The sequence below is a fragment of the Aspergillus pseudoviridinutans genome (assembly GCF_018340605.1).
Source record: "Aspergillus pseudoviridinutans IFM 55266 DNA, scaffold_2, whole genome shotgun sequence".
Taxonomy (NCBI): Eukaryota; Fungi; Ascomycota; class Eurotiomycetes; order Eurotiales; family Aspergillaceae; genus Aspergillus; species Aspergillus pseudoviridinutans.
The window spans coordinates 4,260,968-4,282,731 of record NW_025091282.1 but is presented as its reverse complement, the minus strand read 5'-3'; the positions used below and the strand labels follow the sequence as shown (position 1 = coordinate 4,282,731).

At 50.2% G+C, this 21,764-nt stretch overlaps 8 protein-coding genes and 2 non-coding genes across 10 annotated transcripts; 5 read left to right on the top strand and 5 right to left on the bottom strand.

Moving 5' to 3' along the window:
- Window positions 1-842: 842 nt before the first annotated feature.
- Asppvi_003552 (uncharacterized protein) lies at window positions 843-1,655 on the top strand (the record flags this gene model as incomplete). The annotated part of the gene is made up of 2 exons (XM_043299513.1): window positions 843-1,127; window positions 1,179-1,655. The coding sequence occupies 2 exons, from the start codon at window positions 843-845 to the stop codon at window positions 1,653-1,655; spliced, it is 762 nt and encodes a 253-aa protein (XP_043155448.1).
- A 499-nt stretch (window positions 1,656-2,154) lies between these two features.
- On the bottom strand, window positions 2,155-5,004 carry erdS (aspartyl-tRNA synthetase, cytoplasmic; the record flags this gene model as incomplete). The annotated part of the gene is made up of 1 exon (XM_043299512.1): window positions 2,155-5,004. One exon carries the CDS (start codon window positions 5,002-5,004, stop codon window positions 2,155-2,157), a length of 2,850 nt encoding a protein of 949 aa, XP_043155447.1.
- A 1,283-nt stretch (window positions 5,005-6,287) lies between these two features.
- Asppvi_003550 (alpha/beta hydrolase) lies at window positions 6,288-7,307 on the top strand (the record flags this gene model as incomplete). Its single annotated transcript, XM_043299511.1, has 1 exon — window positions 6,288-7,307. The coding sequence occupies one exon, from the start codon at window positions 6,288-6,290 to the stop codon at window positions 7,305-7,307; it is 1,020 nt and encodes a 339-aa protein (XP_043155446.1).
- A 1,087-nt stretch (window positions 7,308-8,394) lies between these two features.
- On the bottom strand, window positions 8,395-10,536 carry Asppvi_003549 (rDNA-binding RNA polymerase I transcriptional factor; the record flags this gene model as incomplete). Its single annotated transcript, XM_043299510.1, has 1 exon — window positions 8,395-10,536. One exon carries the CDS (start codon window positions 10,534-10,536, stop codon window positions 8,395-8,397), a length of 2,142 nt encoding a protein of 713 aa, XP_043155445.1.
- A 985-nt stretch (window positions 10,537-11,521) lies between these two features.
- Asppvi_003548 (uncharacterized protein) lies at window positions 11,522-12,283 on the bottom strand (the record flags this gene model as incomplete). The annotated part of the gene is made up of 1 exon (XM_043299509.1): window positions 11,522-12,283. One exon carries the CDS (start codon window positions 12,281-12,283, stop codon window positions 11,522-11,524), a length of 762 nt encoding a protein of 253 aa, XP_043155444.1.
- A 3,410-nt stretch (window positions 12,284-15,693) lies between these two features.
- On the top strand, window positions 15,694-16,811 carry Asppvi_003547 (rRNA-binding ribosome biosynthesis protein UTP23; the record flags this gene model as incomplete). The annotated part of the gene is made up of 3 exons (XM_043299508.1): window positions 15,694-15,781; window positions 15,854-15,943; window positions 16,015-16,811. 3 exons carry the CDS (start codon window positions 15,694-15,696, stop codon window positions 16,809-16,811), a joined length of 975 nt encoding a protein of 324 aa, XP_043155443.1.
- A 304-nt stretch (window positions 16,812-17,115) lies between these two features.
- Window positions 17,116-17,447, bottom strand: Asppvi_003546 (COX assembly mitochondrial protein; the record flags this gene model as incomplete). Its single annotated transcript, XM_043299507.1, has 2 exons — window positions 17,116-17,360; window positions 17,414-17,447. 2 exons carry the CDS (start codon window positions 17,445-17,447, stop codon window positions 17,116-17,118), a joined length of 279 nt encoding a protein of 92 aa, XP_043155442.1.
- Window positions 17,448-17,896: 449 nt separating this feature from the next.
- Window positions 17,897-19,594, top strand: Asppvi_003545 (rRNA-processing protein PWP1; the record flags this gene model as incomplete). The annotated part of the gene is made up of 2 exons (XM_043299506.1): window positions 17,897-18,162; window positions 18,232-19,594. 2 exons carry the CDS (start codon window positions 17,897-17,899, stop codon window positions 19,592-19,594), a joined length of 1,629 nt encoding a protein of 542 aa, XP_043155441.1.
- A 307-nt stretch (window positions 19,595-19,901) lies between these two features.
- On the top strand, window positions 19,902-19,989 carry Asppvi_003544. The gene has a single exon. It is a non-coding gene; the product is annotated as a tRNA-Asp (tRNA).
- A 1,121-nt stretch (window positions 19,990-21,110) lies between these two features.
- Asppvi_003543 lies at window positions 21,111-21,198 on the bottom strand. The gene has a single exon. It is a non-coding gene; the product is annotated as a tRNA-Asp (tRNA).
- Between the last annotated feature and the right edge of the window lie 566 nt (window positions 21,199-21,764).

Here is a 21,764-nt window from a genome sequence, read left to right as displayed (position 1 = left end):
AAGTAAACGGACACCACAAAACGTAAAATGTGGTGGGCAAGGCAGCACACAACATCGAAGAGGGGAGAAAAGGGGAATACTAACCCTGGGGTTCGAGAGGTAATTGAAGAAATCTGGAGAAGGTGAAGGGAAGGGAGAAAGTCGAGGTCTAAGAATGATCAATTCGGACGAAGACTGACCAGACCTGTTCGATTTGTTGTGGACACTCTTTTGGGATGGTCTTCATGCGCTGTCACCCCCCAAGCAGGCGTTCTTGTTCGTTGTTGATCCGTCGGTTGGGTCGCGTTGGGTTCCGCCGGTTGTGATTGGCTGATTGACGCCCGTGACCGCCAGATGCCCGAGTCTCCCTCGCAGTCCCGTAACGAGGATCAACAATGCTTATTCAGCGCTGATAAGAGTCACGTGAACGCGTGACGGCATCCATATGTATTGAAGCTTGATATCCCACCAACAGCCTCGACTTCATAGGTTTCATCAAAAGATCGCTTCGATAGAAGGTATGTAGTCCATCTCATTTGGCAATTTGATAGTACTGCTGTAGTACCAGCCATTTTATTGTGCGGTGTTACCAATTGCTGCGGAGAGTTCCAAAGCTGGCAAGGTAACACAGGCATTAAATAGCTCTGCATATGATATAGAATGTATTCGAGATATGGCATCCTTGCGCTCTATGCTGTATTCTGACTTCTAATTGTATCACTAGAGGAATTTGCATTGATCAGACACCATATGCTAACATTTCCTCAGGTCTACTCTACATATCTCATATCATGCCCAACATGGCCATATAAACCACTTTCACAACCACCAATATATCTGAGTGAACCAATAGTACACTCACCATGAAGAATCTTAAACGCCTTGTTCTTCTCTCTCTCTTGCCCCTCGTCGTTGCCAACGTCGAGAAAACCATCTTCGTCGCCCCACAACCATCACCCATCCCCTCAACAGATTCCACCCTGGACGACCTGGGTCTCGAGCGACTCTCTCCCTCATATCCAACCCTACGAACCTACCTCAATGCATCATTCCCTACCCCAGACTCCCCAGGAACAGACTCATGGTATTTCCTCGAAAACCTGACGCCAGGCCAACGCTACGAAGTCCGGATATGCTATCTGGCAACTGTATGCCGCTCATCCTTCCCCCTTTAGGTGCACGCTAACACCAAACAAAAGCAACCCACGTCCTTCACCCTGGACACATTCACGCTCTCCAGCACAATGGAAGACCCGTCCCTCCTCTCCGCAATCAGCCTCTACTCCTCAGCCCGCCTCGCAGCCCTCGAATCCTCAACCTCAACCTCAAACCCCCTCATCCACAACGGCAAACGGCAACCCCCGCCCTCGGCGAGGGACCCAGCACCGACCACCGACTCGGTGCTGTTCCTGCGGATCCGCGCCGCAGCGGATTACTTCTCGCTTGACAAGGCGCTCATGGAGAATGTGCCCCCTGTGCTGGCGGATGTGATCCTCGATCCATTCCTGTGGAATGTGTTCCCGCGGTCTCTGGTGCCCACGGCGGGGTACGTGTGCCTTGTGGCGACAGTGGCTGTCTTGCTTGCGAGGTGGGTGATGGGGGCGTTTGGGGGGATGATAGAGCAGGAGGTTGGTGGTAGTACGACTGTTGATGGAGATGAAAAGAAGAAGCGGTAGGTTGGGAGCTCCGTTGAGCTGCATCACTCCGGTTATAATTCCTGTATATTATGCTACCGTGCATTTCTTCTGCTAGGCCTAGGGATGATAATCTTGATATGGTCAGCTTTACAGCTACTCCCTTGGTACGTGAGGGTTGACTCTACGCCATTATTTTTCGAATTACTGGTTGGAGTTGACGGCTTTGCAGTAGTAGATTGTATTATTCAACAGGTATGACTAGACAGAGCACAATGTTTAGAAGACATGATAAATCAGAGACATCAGGGGGAATAAAAAGGGCATCAACAACAATGGGTCCTGAAGCATCATGAAGATTATTAGGCGCATGAATGGTTCTAGATCATTTCAGAAATGTCTCGTCTTGAACCGAAAGTCTACCGCTGGAATAATGTCATAAGTGCATCCATCATATCCACAAATCGTGTCACAACATTTCCTCGTGATTGTAATAGAGAATGAGCTTGATCGACGGGTCGAGGTCGGTACACTCGCCACTCTAGTCTTCAAAGAAGTGCAGAACAGCCCGAATGCCTCTCGAACCTAGTCCATGCGGTGGGTATGCGATGTAGAGAGGTTCATCATGAGCCCCGAGCTTGGCCCTGAATTCACTCTTGCGCACGAGATGGAACTGCTTGGCGAGAGTCTCATAGGTGTGCTGGAGCATCTTGATCTTTGCTCCGTGCAGGTTATGACCAGGCGTCAGGGTGCTAGTTGCACCGGCTCCGAAAGTGAGCGACTTGGTGCCGGACCTGGCAGCAGTTTGAATGGCATGAGTCACGATGTACTCAATGACTCCGTTGGGAGAGCCTGGGAAGTCGAAGCTATACTTGACTTGCATGCCGAAATGAGGAGACAGCATAGCTAAGGCGACAAAGGCACAGATGGTGCCGGACTTGTCGACAGCATAGAAGTACCAGCGGTGCTCCGAATCACGCCAAGGATGGATCTCAGACAGATGCACCTGAGTGCCCTTACGGTTCGCCAGCCAATCCTGGATCCGTGCATCAATCTTCTCCCGGGCGTCGTCGGGGACCATCTCGCCGTACTTCATCTCAACGATCTTGATACCCTCGTTCTCCGCGCGCCTGATCTTTCGTGCAATCTCGCCATCGGACGCGGCCTGGTTGCGGGACGGATCCACACGCTCCTCAGCAATGCAGGACAAGCTGCGCCATCCGAGCTTCTCGCCCAGAATAGTCTCGACTTCTGGAGAGCAAAGAAGCCAGATAGGTTTGAACTTGGTCTCACGTCGCATCCACTGCAGGAACTGCGTGATGATACGGTTGTACTGCGAGGGATCACATAGAGGGTTGCCGGGAATCACCGCATAGTTGCTACTGCTAGGGACGTATGAGATGGCGGCGCCGGTGGCCATGTCTCGCCAAATCTTGAAACGCTCATCGCCCCATGAGGTGGATGTGGCATCTCCGTAGTTGGCAATCAGGTGCTCCAATGGCTGCAACTCGCTTTCGTCCTTTGCAAGCGATCCGCGTCCCTCTCGTTGCCAAGGTGGCTCAATGGTGGACGATTCGGGATGACGAAGTAGTAAAGCAGGTGGCTTAGGCGGGAAACTCTTGGGGTCCCGATGGAAGAGCGACGCGAGACGAATGTTACCCAATTTGAGAAGAAGCATCAGCAACCGCTCCAGACCAACACCGGCCCCAGCGTGCGGAGGAGCGCCCCAGCGGAAACCATCCAAGTAATCCTCCATCATTTCAGGATTGATTCCGGAGCGGCGCATGTTCTCCTCCAGCATACGCGGGTCGTGGATACGCTGCCCACCAGAGACGATCTCCTGGCCTCGAATGAAGATATCAAAAGAGTTGGTGAAGCGCGGGTCTTCAGGATCGGGCATTGTATAGAACGGGCGAGCTGCGACAGGAAACTTGTCAAGGATGTAGTAATCGGTCCCGTACTTCTCCTTGACAAGCTCACCCAACCGTATCTCGTCTCGGGTATGCAGGTCATCGTCTTCAGGCAGCGGGTTACCATCCTCATCACGCCATCCGGAGTCGTTGAGCATCTTGATACCATCCGAAAATCGGATGATGGGTGTCTCTTCCAGCCACACAACATCCTCCGAGGGGAACTGATGCTTGACGATGTCGATCTCGCGGCGGTAGCGACCATAGACGCCCTTCAGCATGTTCTTGATCACTGCATCCAAAACGTCCAACATCTCGTGATAATGCTCCTCGATCGCCATCTCGATGTCAAGACCTGTGTACTCGGTCAGATGGCGGTGGGTGTTGGAGTTCTCGGCCCGAAACACCGCGCCAATCTCGTACACTCGCTCAAAGTCGGCTGCGATAGCCATCTGCTTGGCGAGCTGGGGACTCTGGGCCAAGAAAGCATCGCGACCGAAATAGTTGACTTGAAAGACACTAGCACCGGACTCGGTGGCACTGCCTTGCAGCTTGGGGGTATGGATCTCTATGAACCCTTGCTCGTCAAGGGAGGATCGGAAGAGATTGCAAAGCGCAGACTGAAGCCGGAAGATGGATTGCGACGTCGGGGTGCGCAAGTCCAAGATACGGTTGTTAAGCCGTGTACGGTCCGGTAAGTGACTGCGGCGGCCCTCTACTCGGTCTTCCTCTGCGGTGCGAATTTCGGCCTCGTAGACGCTAAAGGGAACCGGTTCCTCGCGGTGGACGACCAGGTGAATCTGTTCGACATCAAGCTCGACGTCATGAATAGTGCAGCCCAGCACTGGCACCTGAGGCTCTTGAACAATGCCACGCACGCGGACGATGGAACCCAGGCGTAAATGTTCAGCCCACTGAATCATCGCAATGGACTTGGCCCCAGCTTTCTCGTGAAGGACACCTTGGAAGGTAGTGAGCCGTTGACGGAAGATGAGGAAGACTAGCTTCGAGCTCATCCGGCGAATAATGTGTAGGCGGGCTGTGAAGAAGACCTCCTGGCCGACATTGCTCGAAGAGATATCCTCCAGACGAATCCGAGGTTCTCGCGGACGACTAGTGGACTGAAGCATGGGCAGCTCTCCGTAGCGAGCCTTCATTTCGGTTGTCTCTTCGCGAGCCGCCTGTTCGATCTCTTCCTTGCGGCGCCGCTCGGAGTCATCCGATTGTTGTTCCTCACTGAGTCGACTGCGCTGTTTTCGACGCTGTTCGCGGGCTAGGCGCTTCTGCTGGTTTTTGCTCAAAGAACCCGAGCCAGAATCGTCGGAGACATCGTCAGAGGAAGAAACATAATCGCGATCGCGCAAGAAGCTACTGAAGATGCTGCGACTCCGCGAGGGGGACCCATTAGATAGGGATGATGATTTGCCCGACTCGTCATCGGCCTTGGGCTTGATTCTAGATAAAGCACGTTTGATGGACATGGTGACGGATGAGAGACCACCTAGATTGTCAATGGAGGGGTATGGTTAGGCAGGTGGCCAGAGATCATCCGAGACCAGTTGTTTAGTTTATGAAATGAAAAAAATCCGAAGGATCCGCAGCGAAACCTCGTACCCAAAAAGAAAAGGAAAGACAAGACAGAAAAAGTACGATGGGAGAGTAGGAATATAAGAGTAAGCCGTAGACCCTTACCAAGGTAAAGGTTTTAGGAAGCAATCGGAATGGAAAGGAACACGAGGTGAATGTAAATCAGCCACGGGAGTTTTAGGTTCCAGGAGTATTAATATGCACTAGTTGCTTAGATGCATGGGGTGGAAGAAGAATAGGATGATGACTCCCTGACGAAGGGCGATCGACAATCTTGATAAAATCTTAAGAAAGCGTCTAGAGAGGTACAAGACAAGTATATCTATCTGTCTGTGAATATTTCCCTGAATTCGTTGAAGCTTTCTCACTAAGCAATCGATAGAGTCCAACCAAGAAACGAAGATCCCAGAACAAGAAGACCGAGGGAAAAGGCTGGTGGTGATGTCATCGCCCGGAGCCAAGTGACGCAGTTTGTCAGCCTTAATAAGGGCACCCAGGCACTTTGCCATCGGCCCCTCCAGCGAATACACAGTATACGACTAATCAAGGTACTTTATGATTAATTATCAAATTATTTACTAATCCCTTAGAGATCATACCACTCAATTGGTAGGTATGTATGCCCTTCTAATGCAATTGAGGGGAGGCTACCATACATGGACTTGCAACGGATATAGAGTACATCCGTGATACTGTTACTAGTGCTACATCGGCATCAAAGAGCGCGACCTTCCGAGCAGTAAAAATTCAATTAATTGACACTATCTTTAAGCCACACTAGGAAGCAAACTAGGCATTGTTCTGATATCATCCATACCTCAAGAAATGAACCTTGTGCAAGCCCATTTTCCACTTACCACATCCATACTAAAATAATGTACCTGAGAGAGGTACCCTCATCATCTGACACTCTCTGGGTTTCTTGGCTGGCGCCTTGTCCACTCTGAACAACATACCGACTTCTTCCTTCATTCCCAACTCCCATGATCCCTCGGTTCACTCCATCCATATTCCGATTTCAACATTCCCATTTCCCTCTGTTTATTATTGGATTTCGGACCCCCAGGGTACTGACTTAGGTAATCGCTCCCTTTAGGGCCAGTCCCTGCCGGACCTTTTTGCTTCCCGCGTTGGCATCTAGACTCGTGGCGATCATTGTTCTCCTAGATCGACGTCCATGGCCTCTCATGCCCCTCCTCGATGGTGGCTCTACATGCAGGCCGTCTTTTGGCGGTTCCTGATGCGAGTAGGAATGTTTCTCCATGACTTACCGTCTCCCCGTCCTCCCCGCCCAGCCTTCGTCCGATCCGTTCCTTCCGGCAACTCGCAGATCCGTCTACATTTCTACTGTCCACCTGACTACCACAAATATCGCAGAGAGGGCCGCCGGTTACCCGTAGTCGTCAACTTTCACGGAGGCGGTTTCACACTGGGATGTCCCACCGACGATTCCCGCTGGGCCCAATGCATCCTCGACGAGGTCGGAGCAGTGGTAGTCAGCGTCGGGTACCGTCGAAGTCCAGAGCATCCGTTCCCCGCTGCTGTAGACGACGGTGTGGAAGCACTCCAATATCTGGCCGCCCATGCCGTCGAACTGGGGTTGGATGTGACCCGAATTGCTCTGAGTGGCTTCTCGGCAGGCGGCAATCTGGCTGTCACTGTGCCTCTAAGGCTGCGAAGCCTGATGGCCAAGGAGCAGCGGGATCCCCCGCTTGATCGGGCGAATTCGACGCAGCAGCTTCTCGACACATCGGGCGATATTAGCATTGTCGCCCTCTTCTGCTGGTACCCGATCCTCGACTTTGAGGAGTCGCGTGCCTTCCGCCGCGCTGCGAGCATCATGCCAGAACAGACGCTCCCGAAGTTCCTGACGGATCTCTTCGATAACTCCTATCTGCCGGATCATGAACAACGTCGCTCGCCCTATGCATCACCGGTCCGAGCGACAGATGAGATCCTGAAAGACGCTCTACCCCACGATATCTTTCTGTACATCTGCGAATGGGACATGCTGATGAACGAGGGCCAGCTCTTTATGCGGCGACTGAAAGATTCCGGCAAGCACGTTCGGGCTATGATGATTGAAAAAGCCCGGCATGGCTGGGATAAGTCACCGAATCCCTTCCGGGATCAAGCCAAGGTCAATGTTCTCTACAGCGATGCCTGTGCGGACATGAAAGCCATCTTCAATAGATAGACACTGCGATACAGAATCAGTTTCTATATGTCCCGTGTATTCCTTCCTTCCCTGTCCACGGCCCTTCCTTTATTCTGAAAGTCACTTACTCGAGCGTTTTGTCCATCATTATACGGTGCCATGGAAAGGGAAAATGGCGTGCACCTGACACGGTCTCCAACCTATCGATTTTAAGGCGTTATAGATGTAAAGTATCCTCTAACAATAACACTAACAAATGACTATCTACCAATGACAGCATTTTACCCTTACGGACCGACCTAGCCATTATTAGAAAGGTAAAACGTCCTCCAAGTACCGTCCTTTGTAGATCCCAGCATCGGCACTCCCCGCCGACCAACCACAATTTTTCTTTCTCAGTACTCCAACGTCCATATCCATGATTTTCGCCATTTCCCAGTATCACAGTTTTCATCCCAGACGTTGAAGCTTGTGTCAGCAGTTCTGGTATCAGGTTTCCGATGCAGGCACACTACCTATGACATCATTGTTGAGTATCTCACATACCTCTGTACCGAGGTCCACGATACGAGCCTTCTCGATGGGTGTACCAAGGCATATCTACAAGTGGTCAATGCACTCACAGACTTCTAGGTCGGGTTGATCTAGACTGTAGTGATTAAATCAGGTTTACTGGGTATAGAGAGGTAGATGCAGAGGAAATAGTAAGGTAGAGGATGTAGCGGTTGCATTCTCTGAGGTTGCCATGTGGCAAACAGACTATGCCTACAGGTCTACAGGTCTACAGGATACTTGCATGGAGCGTGTTGATTTTCGAATGATTATTCCATTTAGATAAATGTCAGTACATTTCACATCATAGCGCCATATCAGTCAAAATGACCGTCGTAGTAAACACCAAGGAACAAGAACATGGCTGATATCCGAACAAGATACAAAATGAGATCACACCCATACGCCACGCTAACCAGCCATGCATGATGTTAAAGAAAATAGATAAAATCACTTTTTCTGCTTTTTTGATCAAGCTCATCCAGAGACGGCTGAGATGCAAGAAATGATAAAGACGCTGTGGGGTATTGAGCATGAATAGAAAAATCGAACAAGGCTTTTTGTTTCAAAATATTCAGTCATCTTCATCGGTCCCAGTGACATCGCTTAGGTCTCCTTCCGACTCGCTCCCGTCGAGGTCACTGTCGGAGTCGCCTTCGTCCTGGTCGTCCATCCCAGGAATACCGCGCCAGTGGACGTAGTCATTCTCCAGCCAACGGCGGCTGCGAGGCAGCTGGTATGGATCAAAGGGGAAATAGGCATCAAGCTGATAGCCGAGATCATCGCCAGCACGAGTTTCTCGCTCGACATGGCTGAAGCGCGGATCCGCCATGGCTGAGATGCTCCGGAAAGATGAAACGCGCAATCTTTTGTTCGTCTCGAGGATGCTGAACACGTACATGAAGTTGAGGTGTTGAGCCATGCGTGCGAATTCAGACACAATGGCAGGCGAACAGACCTTGAGGGGGTTCAGTTTTGAATGGATCGCTTGGTGCAGGACCTCCTTGACCGATGGAGGGAAGCTGATTTCTTCTGGCTCCAGTTCATCAATCTGTTCAGGGGTGTCGCCCTCCATCGCTGCGGTCGTCAGGTCTCGCCAACGGAAGCAGAAGATATACAGCAATGCCTGTGCCGTAGAGTAAAAAGGGCCGTAGCGGCGGAGATCAGGGCCTCGACAGGTGGCCTCATAGTCAAGACGGAGGTTGTTCAAATGTGTGCCTAGGAGATCAAAGACATCTCTTACGACCTCGCCAGAGATGTGCGCACCGCGGGCAACGAAGCTGGCGAGGTAGGCTGCTGCGGACTGCCGTAGGATTCCAGGTTGCATCTTGTTGAAGATGAGCTGAACACAGGTGGCAGCAAATCGATCCACCAGAATCGGCGACGATTGAGAGAAGTGAAAGAGGAGGAATTGAGAGTGACGGGAGCGGTAAGTCGGAAGGATAATACTCTGGAAATGGCTAAGAAGTAGATCAAGCGCATTTTCCTTGTCATCCAGAGTGCCCGTTGCGAAAGGCGGGGCGTAGTATTCAAAGAGCGAATCGATCATGCCATCCAGTTTGAGGATGTTATCCTTGATAGTCTTGACTCGCCGGGACTCCACGTCTAGGGAATCATCACTAGCGACGGATGCATTGTCGTCAACTTCATCTCCGTCATCCTCCAACATCGTGGCTTCAGGCGAGACTGCGTGGAGAACATCCTCGCCCACTTCGTCCTCGATGTCTTCCATATCTACCTGAATCTGGACATCAATCTTCACGACTTTCTCCGTGATGAGAGCTAGAATGTCCGCTTGGAGCTCGGGAGCGTAACTGATGACCTTTAGAAGATTCCGCGTGTACGCAATGTTGGCCTTTGCGGAATCGGTATCGAAGGGAAACTGCATAGACAAGATTGGGGATAGGGTCCCACTACCAGACGGAATCAACTGCATCACATGACGTAGAGCCATGTGAGTCCTGCTATAGATCTCTGCAGCTTGGACAGGGGCGTATCCAGGCAGCTTGCCCGTCCCCTTTGGGAGCTCCGCAAAATTGTTGGCCAGCATCTTCAAGACTGCCCCGAGATAGCTTCCCTGAGCCGCCGCAAGGTTACCTAGAAATCGAATGTACAACTTGATATACGACTCATCCCGCCCGAGCCATTCACTGTGCAGAACTGCATTTACCAAGCCGTTGCAATTGCGATCCAGCGACGCAACGTTCGACAGAAGACCCATGAGATGATGCTTCAATGTAGTGTGTGTCGGTAAATCTTCGGAAGGCAAGCCATCTTCGTCCAGACGCCGAGGATCTGCTGAGAAAATCTCCTTGATGCGATCGTAGGCTTCGCTGTCCGTTCCAGAGACATGCCGCTGGATAGCTCTGCGCACTTCTTCACGAACCACAGCCGCGCTCTTCTCTGTACTCACAGCCATTTGCTTCTCTTGACCATTCCAGGATGCCTCTCGCATCTCCACATCCTTATCGAATTGAACCCGAACCCGCTTCCTGGGACTGGGCGTGCCATCACTGCCGTCGGAAGCAACAGACGACGAGGGTGACAGCGAAAGATCCATGTCGGTCAACTTGTGTTTAGCCCCGGCAGCTGCCGCGCTGTTTGTCTTGGAATTTTTCAAAATGGGCACTGGCGAGGGGTTGGCCAGCATTTTGGAAGGGTTAACTGATTTGATCGCCCCGGTAGGGTTGCGCGCAGCGGTGGCGAAGGAGACCATGACAGTCTCGATTCTATCGGGAAGAAGGTAGGGGTGAGGTTGGTCGACGCGAATCCCAGCGTCGTGTCATTTGTTGCTCTCGTCTTCGAAGACAAGAGGGAAAAAGATCTTAGTGGGAATCTCCTGACTCCTGTGCACTATGCACGTTGATGATCCTGATGGAAAAACCAGAGCACACGACACGGCCAGTGCGTGTTGAAACCGTGGTCCACTCTAGAGTGCTACTGAAATTAATAATGGGCGCGCTGGGGGAAAGCTGACGTTGAAGGCAGCTTCATCTGTCTGCCTGATTAATAGCAATCTGAAATGATGTAGTAAGACTGCTATATGCGGACAGGCAATGAAGATTGAGAGCCGCCCTGAAGAACGAAGACGAGAATGGTCGAAACCAGCGGAGAATTGTACACTGGAAATTTTTCGTTCTGTGGGGCGGTGTGGAGTCAGAGAGTCCTCTAGCTCGTGACCGGCGCGTGACCAACGCGTGACCCAAGCTTCTTTGTCGCGAAACCCTACGATTTTCCTGCTTAGGTAACATGTCGTTATCCGTTCTTGATAATATTCAAGGTTACACCTGTTACACCTGTATACAGATCGATGAGACAGGTTATAATGATTTCTGAAACTACAGAATGATGTCATGGACATGGTAGTAAGAATGAATTGCATCAGAACTACATTGTTCATCACATGTCCTTTTTGTGGCAGATCCACAACCTATTGCGAAACAAATGACAGAAGTGAGGTCGATAATATTTACATACAACGCGAGAAGATGGAAACCACCTCATGGTATATAGCGGGCAAAACAAGAAAGGGTTGAAACAGACAAACAGAAACACATGGCATACGTAACGAGTGAATAAGGTAGGTCGTAACACAAGTCGGAATTGACAAGGGAAGGAAATTCCAGTTCTCCTTCTCAGGTTCGAATTACGGGAGTCGAGGACATCACAAATAATGCAGATCGAAGCGGAATCCGAGAACCTCAAAGCCAAGACCCAGCGGCGACTGGCCCGAGATGATCGTCGAAGATGCTCCCATAGAGTTCCTCTATCTCAACAAGGTAGTCGTTCGCTGTAAATTTCCTCAGTCCCTTGTTGAGCAAGACCATCTCCTCCTCGTCGAGCACGCGAGTAGCGCTGCTGTTGAACTCCTCTGCCACTTCATTGACCTGCTCCAACTCCTTCCCGAACGGATGCGGCTCGGGTTTGAAGAAGTCTTGAGTCGTTCGGATAGAGGGGCTGCTGCGCATGGAGTTCAGTGGTGGCGGAGACAACCGTGACAAGGAACGTTGGCGAGCCAACTCTTGGTGAGATCGTTTCGTATGCGATAGAGCGCGCTTGGGAACCAAGGGTGCATCTGTCGACGAGGTAGTCGAGGTTGACGACCKAGGATGGCTAGTCACTGTTGCAGATCGCTTCGGAAAATATGACGACAATGCGTTCGGCTCAACTGGTGAATCGTCTGGAGTTGTGACGGGAGAGCCAAAGCTTCGCTGAGAGAAAGACAGCTCGGAGTCGTCAGGAGACTGCAATGAAGAGGAAGACGACGAAGACACAGCCGAGTGGAGATCGGGCGCATTGTAGGCCAACATGTTCGTTGTGGAGATTAACTCGACCGGTCCAGAGATCTTTCCCCGCTTGATGGTCCCCGCGGTGAACTTGACCTGACCTTCGCGATAGGGCATTGGCGCAGAGACCTCGGGACGCTTGTGGCGCTTGGTAAAGGCTCGAGTTAGGGTCGACATTGTGATTTGCAATTAGATGGAAATCGGTCGGTGTTGTAATCAAATTGGCGATGGATTCTTGTCGCAATGATGTGTATAGATCGGCTGTAGAGGTGGCGTTCCCGTAATCAGATATCCTTATCGTTCGTACACAATAAAATCTTCTTCAATCTAGGACTTCTAAACGCTATAGTTGCGCACGTCAAATTGGCTTCGGAAAGAATGCGTGGCTGACGCTTAAGATCGCCGGTGGGGTGTCAAAGAAGGAATGGAAGTCGATCGACGGAATGTCCGCTATCAGATATGAGTGGTAGATGCTTGTCGCTTCAAGCTTCTACTGTAAGCTCTTCAAGAGACGAGAATGAATTTAGAGACTGGATATCCTCGTATCCGTTTGCACAGCAAAAGAAAATGGGATGGTTGGATCTCTCGCCTCCAGAGCCAGACAGTTTTTAGTGACTCAAGGGGGGTCACAAGAATGCTGCAGCCAGACTGTACAGTGTACAGTGAAAATCAGAGGCGGACAACCAGGACGCGCCACTGAGAGATTTGAAAAAGGAAGGGAAATTCCAGAGATACCGAGATCTAGGGAAGAAGAAAAAAGACCATCAACGGATATAAAAAAAGAAGAGAATAATATAACATGGAATAATATGAAGAAGGATAGTCCCCCAGGGAGGAGTGGTCAGAAGGGAGAGAAGAGGGAGGGAATGGAGGAGGAGAAGGAGAAAAGGGAAAGCCCCGAGGGAGACCCAATGCCAGCGGAGGCGAGCGAACAAAGTATGGGATAGAATGGTTCTGGGCTGTTCGGTCGGAGGATCCAGTCCAGTGACGACTCCAGCCAGTGTACGGAGGACCCTAAAAAGACTCCCTTCAGGCACTCTGGCTGTTGGCCTCAGGATTGGCTGTCCAGATTTTCAGCCTGTACCTTACGGGTGGATCTTCTCTTCAAAGTTTCCAGCCCACAGCACAAACCGTGGAGGCAAGTACCTGACCTTAGCCAACAGCCACTGCGCCAACTGCAAGAGTATCCAGCGTTTACCCTTGGGCTCTACGCCGTTTGTTCGATGAAATTTTCTTGACAGCTGGCTGGGTTCACTGGATAGCTAAGAATAGCGATAGGAAGTTTCGAAATATTTGCCTTGCGTTTTGCCCAGTGCGGGATTTTGTTGTCTTGGTTCTTCCTATGGCGAGATCAGCACGAACAGTGGTTCTCACAGTGTCTGGTACCATGGAACCTGAGCTTCCAGATGCCAGATGCTCAGGATCATTTAATTATACAAATCTAGTTCTTCATCTTCTTAAGGTATCTATCTCTTCTTCAAGTGAAGGTGAATAGATTATTATTTCTCCGGTGCTCCGACGGATTGGCTCTACGAGTCACTGTGGTTCCTCGAATCGTTGGCGGTTTCGACGCGCTAAACCGCACTCTTCAATTCGATGTGTCCGAGATAGCAGAGGATTGATCGTTTTGTCTGCTACTTTTGCTACGCAGTCACATTTTCCCTATTTCGGTCACAAAAGATCAGTCTCTCATATGCAGGGAAGCGGTACCTTGAATTCCAACTCTAAGATGACACGGTAGTTAGGCTTTGCAGTAGTAACATTTTCCTATTTCCCCTCAGGAGACGCCAAATGCATTGTGTTGTCTTCATTATCGGTTGCTACTTAGATTATATGTTCCTTGCGTGGTTGTTTTCCTTCCTGTGAACAATGTAGCGGCCGGTAACATCGTATGGTCGAATCATGAATGCTACATTGCCTTAGTCTGCTGGCCTAGTCAAAAGGTCAAGCAACGGTGTTGGCCTGGCGCCAGGAACCACCACACGACAGCCTGTAAGAAGGGCCATGTGCCGCCCCTCGACCGCTGACCAGTCAAGATGAAACAATCCTGCCGGGTGATTTGTCTCATGCTGATAACTCGGTTCTCGACTGTAACATATGACAACTGACTGATGGCATTCTGCAGCTCCTCGAGATTACCGCTTCTTCCACAGTCATAAGCTTCTCTACTTTGACCCTTGCTGAATGGGCTGCAGAGAATCAAAGTAATTTGAGGGAATCACTCATCCAAGTCCCTCATCTCAGTGACCAGGCGGATTTAAACGATGGGTCAATCGGAGATGGTGGGTCTGCCCCACTGTAGGCAAAAAACTTAGCAAAACGCCCCTTGGCTCGAGGCTTGCTGTCCTCAGTCAGTGCGCTGTAGATAACACTTGCATGAACATGGCTACTGTTTTCGTGGACCAGACTCGATTTCAAGTCAAAATTCTTATGTAGACTGGGGTTGCACAACAAAAAAGTGACTGAAGTAAGAAGTGGACGAGAAAGAAGAATGATGGTCTTGTCCCTTGCATGTGATACATGCAATCTTTAATTGCTGACGCCGGTACTTGTTGTCACACACACACATGTGGCTGGCAGACCAACTGGCACAGTACCTAGTCAGCCCTGTGCTTGAGATCAGTCAGCGTCGCCAGCTCCCCTTGAGCCCTGAACTCTTGGGTCGAAATCCATTCAGAACTGCCTTCAGCAATGAGCTGTAGTCTATAATCCTAGTCATGCTTTCATCATTTGGGGATGATCACACACGCCATCACCAATGCCCCATTGTTTAAAGAGGACATTAGGCTTCTTGAGTTCAACCTAAGGTGTTCACCTCCACTTGCAAGGTCGTCAGAGGGAGGGTTCCAATGTATGTTCTCTCGCCGCATAAGCTGATGGTTCGCTTCCCTTACAGATAAAGGCATGTACATCGTCCGCTGAATGTAACCCTTCGGCCCTTCTCATTCACACAAACGGTCTGATACAGAAAAATTCAAGTCGTCAGGAGTTTGTGGGAAACACTTTTTCCATTGGCTGGTCCTACATAGTCCTCATATAAGCTCGACAGCAGGACTTGTTGCATCAGATGAAATCATCTGATCAATCTGGACACCGCCGCCCGTCCAGTCTGCACGTTCTAAATCATCCCATTGTTTAGGAAACTATATTCCGAGTCCGAAAAGGTCAATGAAAGGTAATATAATGAACTCTGTAGCCTGTCAACTTTGTGGTTGACCAGAGAGTCAAATAGCTCCAATCCATTCGAAGGTTCAATAGGTGGCTGGTCAGTTTCTTGGTCCAAATATATCACATATCATAAAGAAGCAAGCAGATTGGCGGTAGTTACGACGCAGAGAATATCTAAGTAGACTTCCAGGTATTGCTGTGTTAACGCCAGTTGGTGCCTCAATAGCTAGTTGTATCTGCCTATCGTTATCGCTGAGCACTGACCACATCTAAAGCACAACCTCTTCCGCCCGGCAGAAAAAAAGAGACGGTCCAAAAAGATTCGGATCAGGTAGAACGTAGTCTGATCTCGCTCGCAAAATCACCATCATATCACCGCTCTTTCCCTAGTTTAGAGACTTATTGACCACTCATTCAGAATGAGGGCCAAACGCTCCAAGAAGTATCGCAAGCTCATGCATCAGTATGAGATGGCATTTGGCTTCCGCGAACCATATCAAGTCTTGGGTATTTACACCTTTGCAAAGACGCATCACTGCGTTTAAATGGTCTTCAATACTAACACTTGAACCTTTCCAGTTGACTCGAATTTCCTTCGCGCTGTCCACTCATTCAAGATGGAACTGATTCCTGCCCTTGAACGTACACTTCAAGGAAAAGTCAAACCATGTATGTCTTCGGATCCAGAGTCTGACCACGAGCGGACAATGGAACGACGGGCTAACATACCTGACTAATAGTATTGACGAAATGCTCCCTGGCGGCCATCATGGCATCTCAACCTATCAACCCAAAAACCAACAATCCCTACCGCCCAATGCACCTCCCCCCACCCACGATCCTCCCATTGCGACACTGCTCGCACAACGAAGACTCAACACCTATTGATGAAGTGGAATGCTTGCTTTCATTATTGTCACCTTCCAAGGAAGCCAAGCGGAATAAAGAGCACTACACCCTCGCGACTGCAGACCCCCCTACCGACAAGGCCGACTCTGGAGACGGAAAGAAGAGAAAGCGAGGTGATGACCAGGCTCGGGATGCGCTGCGACGGGCTCAGAAGTTGCGTATTGGGGCCCGGTCTATCCCCGGTGTACCGATTGTTTACGTGAAACGGTCCGTCATGATTCTCGAACCAATGAGCACGCCATCCGAAGAAGTACGAGACGGGGTTGAAAATAGCAAGTTCCGGGCGGGGTTGAATGATGAAGCAGTGTTAGGCAAGAGAAAGCGGACCGAGGACGGTGAGGAGAAGAAGAAGAAGAAGGGGTTGAAGAAGCCCAAAGGGCCTAATCCCTTGAGTGTGAAGAAACCCAAGAAGAAAACAGCAGAAACGGCTAGTGGACCGAAACAAGAGAAGCGGAAGGAACAGGAATCAGGCGAGGCGCCAGACAGGACTAACGATGAAGGCGAATCAAGCGCACCCAAACCGAAGAGAAGACGGCGCCACCATAAGAGTTCCAAGGGGGAGGGAAATGATGACCACACCGGTGAGCCCTCAAACGGGGCGGAGGTTGGAATGGCTCCGAACGAATAATTGTCCCTCATTCAGCGTGAGGTAGATCTATATTCATTGGCAAGGCGTTTGGTTGGCTAGTGCACTAAAAAGTACCGTCTTCAAGCTATGAATATTCTGAATTTAGACAATGTGATATCCGTCAATCTCATTGACATGTAGACATGACTCGTCCACGCTATATATACAGGTAAACTCGAAAGATGAGAAGAGAGAATAAGACCATAAACGCCGGCTAGCACCAAACCAAGACAACAACTCCACCATGCAAAACACCCCTCATCCACCTTCTCAATCGTCAAACTCCAACTCGTCGGCAAAGCCCCTATTGCTGCTTCGACTCCCCATTGAGCGAAACACCCTGCTCGAGAGCCCTTTCCTCAGCCCAGATCTTCTCGATCCGCTTCCGGTTATCCCGAGCCTGGTCCCGATTCTTTTTTGCGCGCTGATACCGCTCCGCAGCGAGGCACTTATTGACGTCGCGCTTTATATCGTTGCAATTGCCCAGGGCTTTGTGAAGGAATCCGCGAGCGTGACATTCGTCGAGAGCGGTCATGATCTCTTCGCAGTCTGTTGATACCTCGTTAGTTTAGTGTCATTTTCAGGATGGCAGGTTAACGTACTCGCATTGTAGGGGGTGTGTAGGTGGGAATGCATTTTGTTTATAGATGTGTAGCTTGAGCAGAGCCGTTGATCGATTGCAACGGTCAAGGGACTTTTTTCGACAAACCGTTTTGAATCTGTCCTTGAATACCTCGCTAGTATGTGATAGTCTCGGCCTTTGAGAAATCTCCGAAGGCGATGCCGAGCGGTGAGAGCCAGAGAGGGGATTCTGCCGGGCGGGGAGGGATGGTCGACCACAAAAAAAGTAAAAGCGCGAGAAAAAAGTCTGGTAATGCGTCTAACATCTATCGTTAGGTAGAAAGCAACATAGCCTTTTGGGGTAAGGTATTTTCTGTTATCGATTTGAAGCTGCAATCTACTGGTCAGCTGCTGCGAGGTTTTTTGTCTGGACGTGCCTCAGGACTTGTACCTGACTGGCTCACCAGTCATTGGTTATACCAAACACCACCGAAAATAAAATTTACTGAGGAAAACACTTCACGATGTCTTCTATGATTACTACGACCGCTTGGGTGCGGCGGGGAGTCGCTGCCCAGTTCCCCACCAAATATGAGATTGACGAGGATGAGATGAATCGGATATCCAAGCTCGCTCGGATGCAGCTCGAAGAAGCCCAGGGCGATCTGGACGCTGCCATGGAAGGAAAGGACCAGGACGGCGAGACGATGGAGGACGATCAGAAGGAGGAACCTCAAGACGCAATGGAAGACGATTCCGAAGAAAAGAAGGGCAAGAAAAGTTTCAATGAGTAGGTGCTAATCTTGGGTGTGACGATTTTAATATAGGCAGGACTAACTCTAAATCTCGCTCTGTTTAGTGATGATGAATTGAAAGAATACGACCTTGATCACTACGACAGTGATGAGGTCGACGAGGATGGAGAGAAGATTACCATGTTCGGAAACGTCAAGTCACTGGCGTACCACCAGCCCAACGAGGAAGATCCATACCTTGTGATGCCGGAAGAAGAAGAAGACGAGGAGAGAGAGGAGTTGCAGATCCTCCCCACCGACAACTTGCTTCTTGCAGGTAAGGTTGAGGATGAGGTGGCCCACCTTGAAGTCTATGTCTACGAAGACCAGGAAGCGAACCTTTACGTGCACCACGACATTATGCTGCCCGCCATCCCTCTGTGCGTTGAATGGCTGGATTTCCCTGTGGGCGCAAACAAGGGCGACCGGACTACTGGCAATTTCGTGGCTGTCGGAACCATGGAGCCCGACATTGAGGTCTGGGATCTGGACATTGTCGATTGCATGTACCCAAACGCCATCCTGGGTCAGGGCGGTGCGGAGCTCGAGGGAGACATGAAAAAGGCTAAGAAGTCCAAGAAGAAGACCAAAGCGAATGATGAATTCCACGTCGACTCCATCCTCGCCTTGGCCGCAAACCGTCAACACCGCAATCTGCTCGCATCTGCCTCCGCTGATCGTACTGTAAAGCTCTGGGACCTCAACACCACCAAGTGCGCCAAGTCTTACACACATCATACGGACAAGGTGTGCTCGCTGGACTGGCACCCTAAGGAAGCCACCGTTCTGCTCACCGGTAGTTATGATCGTACCGTGGTGGCGGCAGACATGAGAGCTCCCGACGCGAAAGCACGGTGGGGAGTGGATGCCGACGTTGAGAACGTGCGCTGGGATATCCACGACCCGAACTTCTTCTATGTCACCACAGATGCCGGTATGGTCTACCGCTACGATGTACGAAACATCCCTGCGACACCAAAGGAATCGAAACCAGTCTGGACCCTGCAGGCGCACGATTCTTCGGTTTCATCTTTTGACATCAACCCGGCCATCCCTGGCTTCCTCGTCACTGGGTCAACGGACAAGCAAGTCAAGCTGTGGAACGTCGAGAACGACCGGCCTAGTATGGTCGTCTCGCGTAAGATGGACGTTGGTAAGGTGTTTTCGACCACCTTCGCTCCCGACAATGAGGTTGGCTTCCGGCTGGCGGTGGCTGGTAGCAAGGGAACGGTCCAGATCTGGGACACGTCGACCAACGGGGCCGTTCGTAGAGCTTTCGTGTCGCGCATGCCCGCCTTGGAGGGCGAAGTCAAAGAACGCACTATCGGAGTGCAAGCCGACGATGATGAATCGGACGATGATGCCGCAGGGGAGGAGATCGGTGCTCAACAAGGCGGAGATGGCTGGGAATCGATGGACGAGGACTAGAGCGCATGACAGAAAATGGGCAATGCTATTTTTGGAAGACAAAAGTTATATTATGGGTACTCGAGCATGGAATGATTTGCTTTTCTTATGTTGATACAGCCCGACACCTTTGTTTATAACATATTAAAGATACCCGGTCGAACCTATTGACCGATCGATTGTGACTCTGAATCAAGCTACAGTTCTCGCAATACCTTCATATGACTGACCGGGGGGGTGTCCTTGTAGGGCACCCCACCAGTCTTTCTTTATACTCATGATTGCTCTTTGTTATGATGTCAAGAATCGGGGATTTCGGCATCTGATATCCTCGATGGTCTAACGGTCATGATTTCCGCTTGTCACTCAATAGAGAACGAGCGCGGGAGACCAGGGTTCGACTCCCTGTCGGGGAGATATTTTTTCATCTCTGTTTTGGCACTTCATTGGACCCGTCAGCGGATTCTATATTCCAGTGTAGTCGTTTCTTTTTTTCATGGGTTGGATGTAACTTAGCAACATGCTGGTTACTGACTGCCCTTGACGGTCAACTTCCGCACTCGGCCAAGTTCCATGCATAGGTCGAAACATGTGGTTCTGATACCGTGTATGACTAACCGTTATCTGAACGTGTCCCCAAAAAAATATGTAGAATGTGTTGTCCTAGCCATGGGGCACTTGATGTAGTTGAGACTCGAGGCATCCGACAGCAGCGTTTCATAGTAGAATCTCGGATAGATACAGCGCAGATCCTCCCCATGGAGAATGAGATCGTGATGATTTCCCCTAAGCAAACCGGGCAGTTCGAATCATGATCTTACAGGGCTCATCCCACTCTCTTGAATCAGATCAACGGAAGGTGATTGGACGTGAGAGAGCATATCCCTGGGAAATAACAGCAATGGAAAGGGCCCTGCCCCTAGTCGACACCTGCATTACGCTCATATGCTACCACGACGCTGAGTTGGATGTCTTGTGCTGTAGAGGCTCAAGTAACAGAAGACATATTGCACGAGGCCTTGAGCACGCTGATGGGATCTGGACAATGCCAGCACAGCTATCAAACAACTGGAGATGACTCCAGATCGTGTCTTGCTGTCAATGGAAGATCGCTCAACAACGGCCCATGAGGCCAGGATAGTGCCAGACAAGGAACTTTACCTCTTACAGTGCTGGATTCGAGGAAAGGGTTTATACCAGAATTCACTTAAGCTTGTATGGGTGTCCGGGCGTTGAGGCAGTTCACATCTCGAATAAGGTTGCTTTTCGAAGTCTGAAACATATATATCGCGGGCGATAAGGTATTAAGCTAGCCGTAGACGGATGTAAAAATATCCCTCAGTACGGAGTAGCTCACCACGATATGCACCAAGGATATATTCTGAACGGATACGGCCTCGAAGGCATAGCATCTCGAGCGGAGCTGGTCAAGCTGGTCAGACATTGAGTGAAGGGAATTGGATATTAAAAAGCCGTGCATCTGATCATTTCACTTCTGTTGTTAGCAGATGGAATAGAAAGAAAAAACAAAAAGATTCTCCCCGACAGGGAGTCGAACCCTGGTCTCCCGCGCTCGTTCTCTATTGAGTGACAAGCGGAAATCATGACCGTTAGACCATCGAGGATATTTATCGAGTGGACTTCAGAAATTCGATTCTATGAACTAATTGACCCGAGTTACCGAAGGGTCACGCTGCTTCCGGCTGGCCTTAAACAAGCAAGAAGCGCATATTTTGATACCTATGGCTTAGCATTTCCGAGCCGGAGACTCGTTAAAATTGGGTGCTCGGATATCAACAGAGTATTATATCATGGCTCGATGGGCCGTTCAGCCCAGTGTGTCGACAACATTCGAGCATACCATTATTAACAATTGTAATGATGTGTTCCAAAATGACTCCAAAATGACACCAAAAGGCAAAAAAGGGACAGACAGAGGGATGTGAGGTTAAATATGACACAGTTAAACAGTAACTTATGCACAGTGCAATTTCGTCAAACGCGAAGGCAATCGACCGTTGAGGTATCACAAATCTATCGTTCATTTCATTAAGGGTATCAAAGCTCAAAGCTCAAAGCACTGCGATAGCACCTGGGGGTATTAGAGCGAAATATCCGAGACCTCGTAGCGTGAGAAAGAATGGCCGGTTGGAGCTCCGTTAGTCTACCTCAGCGAGTATCCAATTCTCGG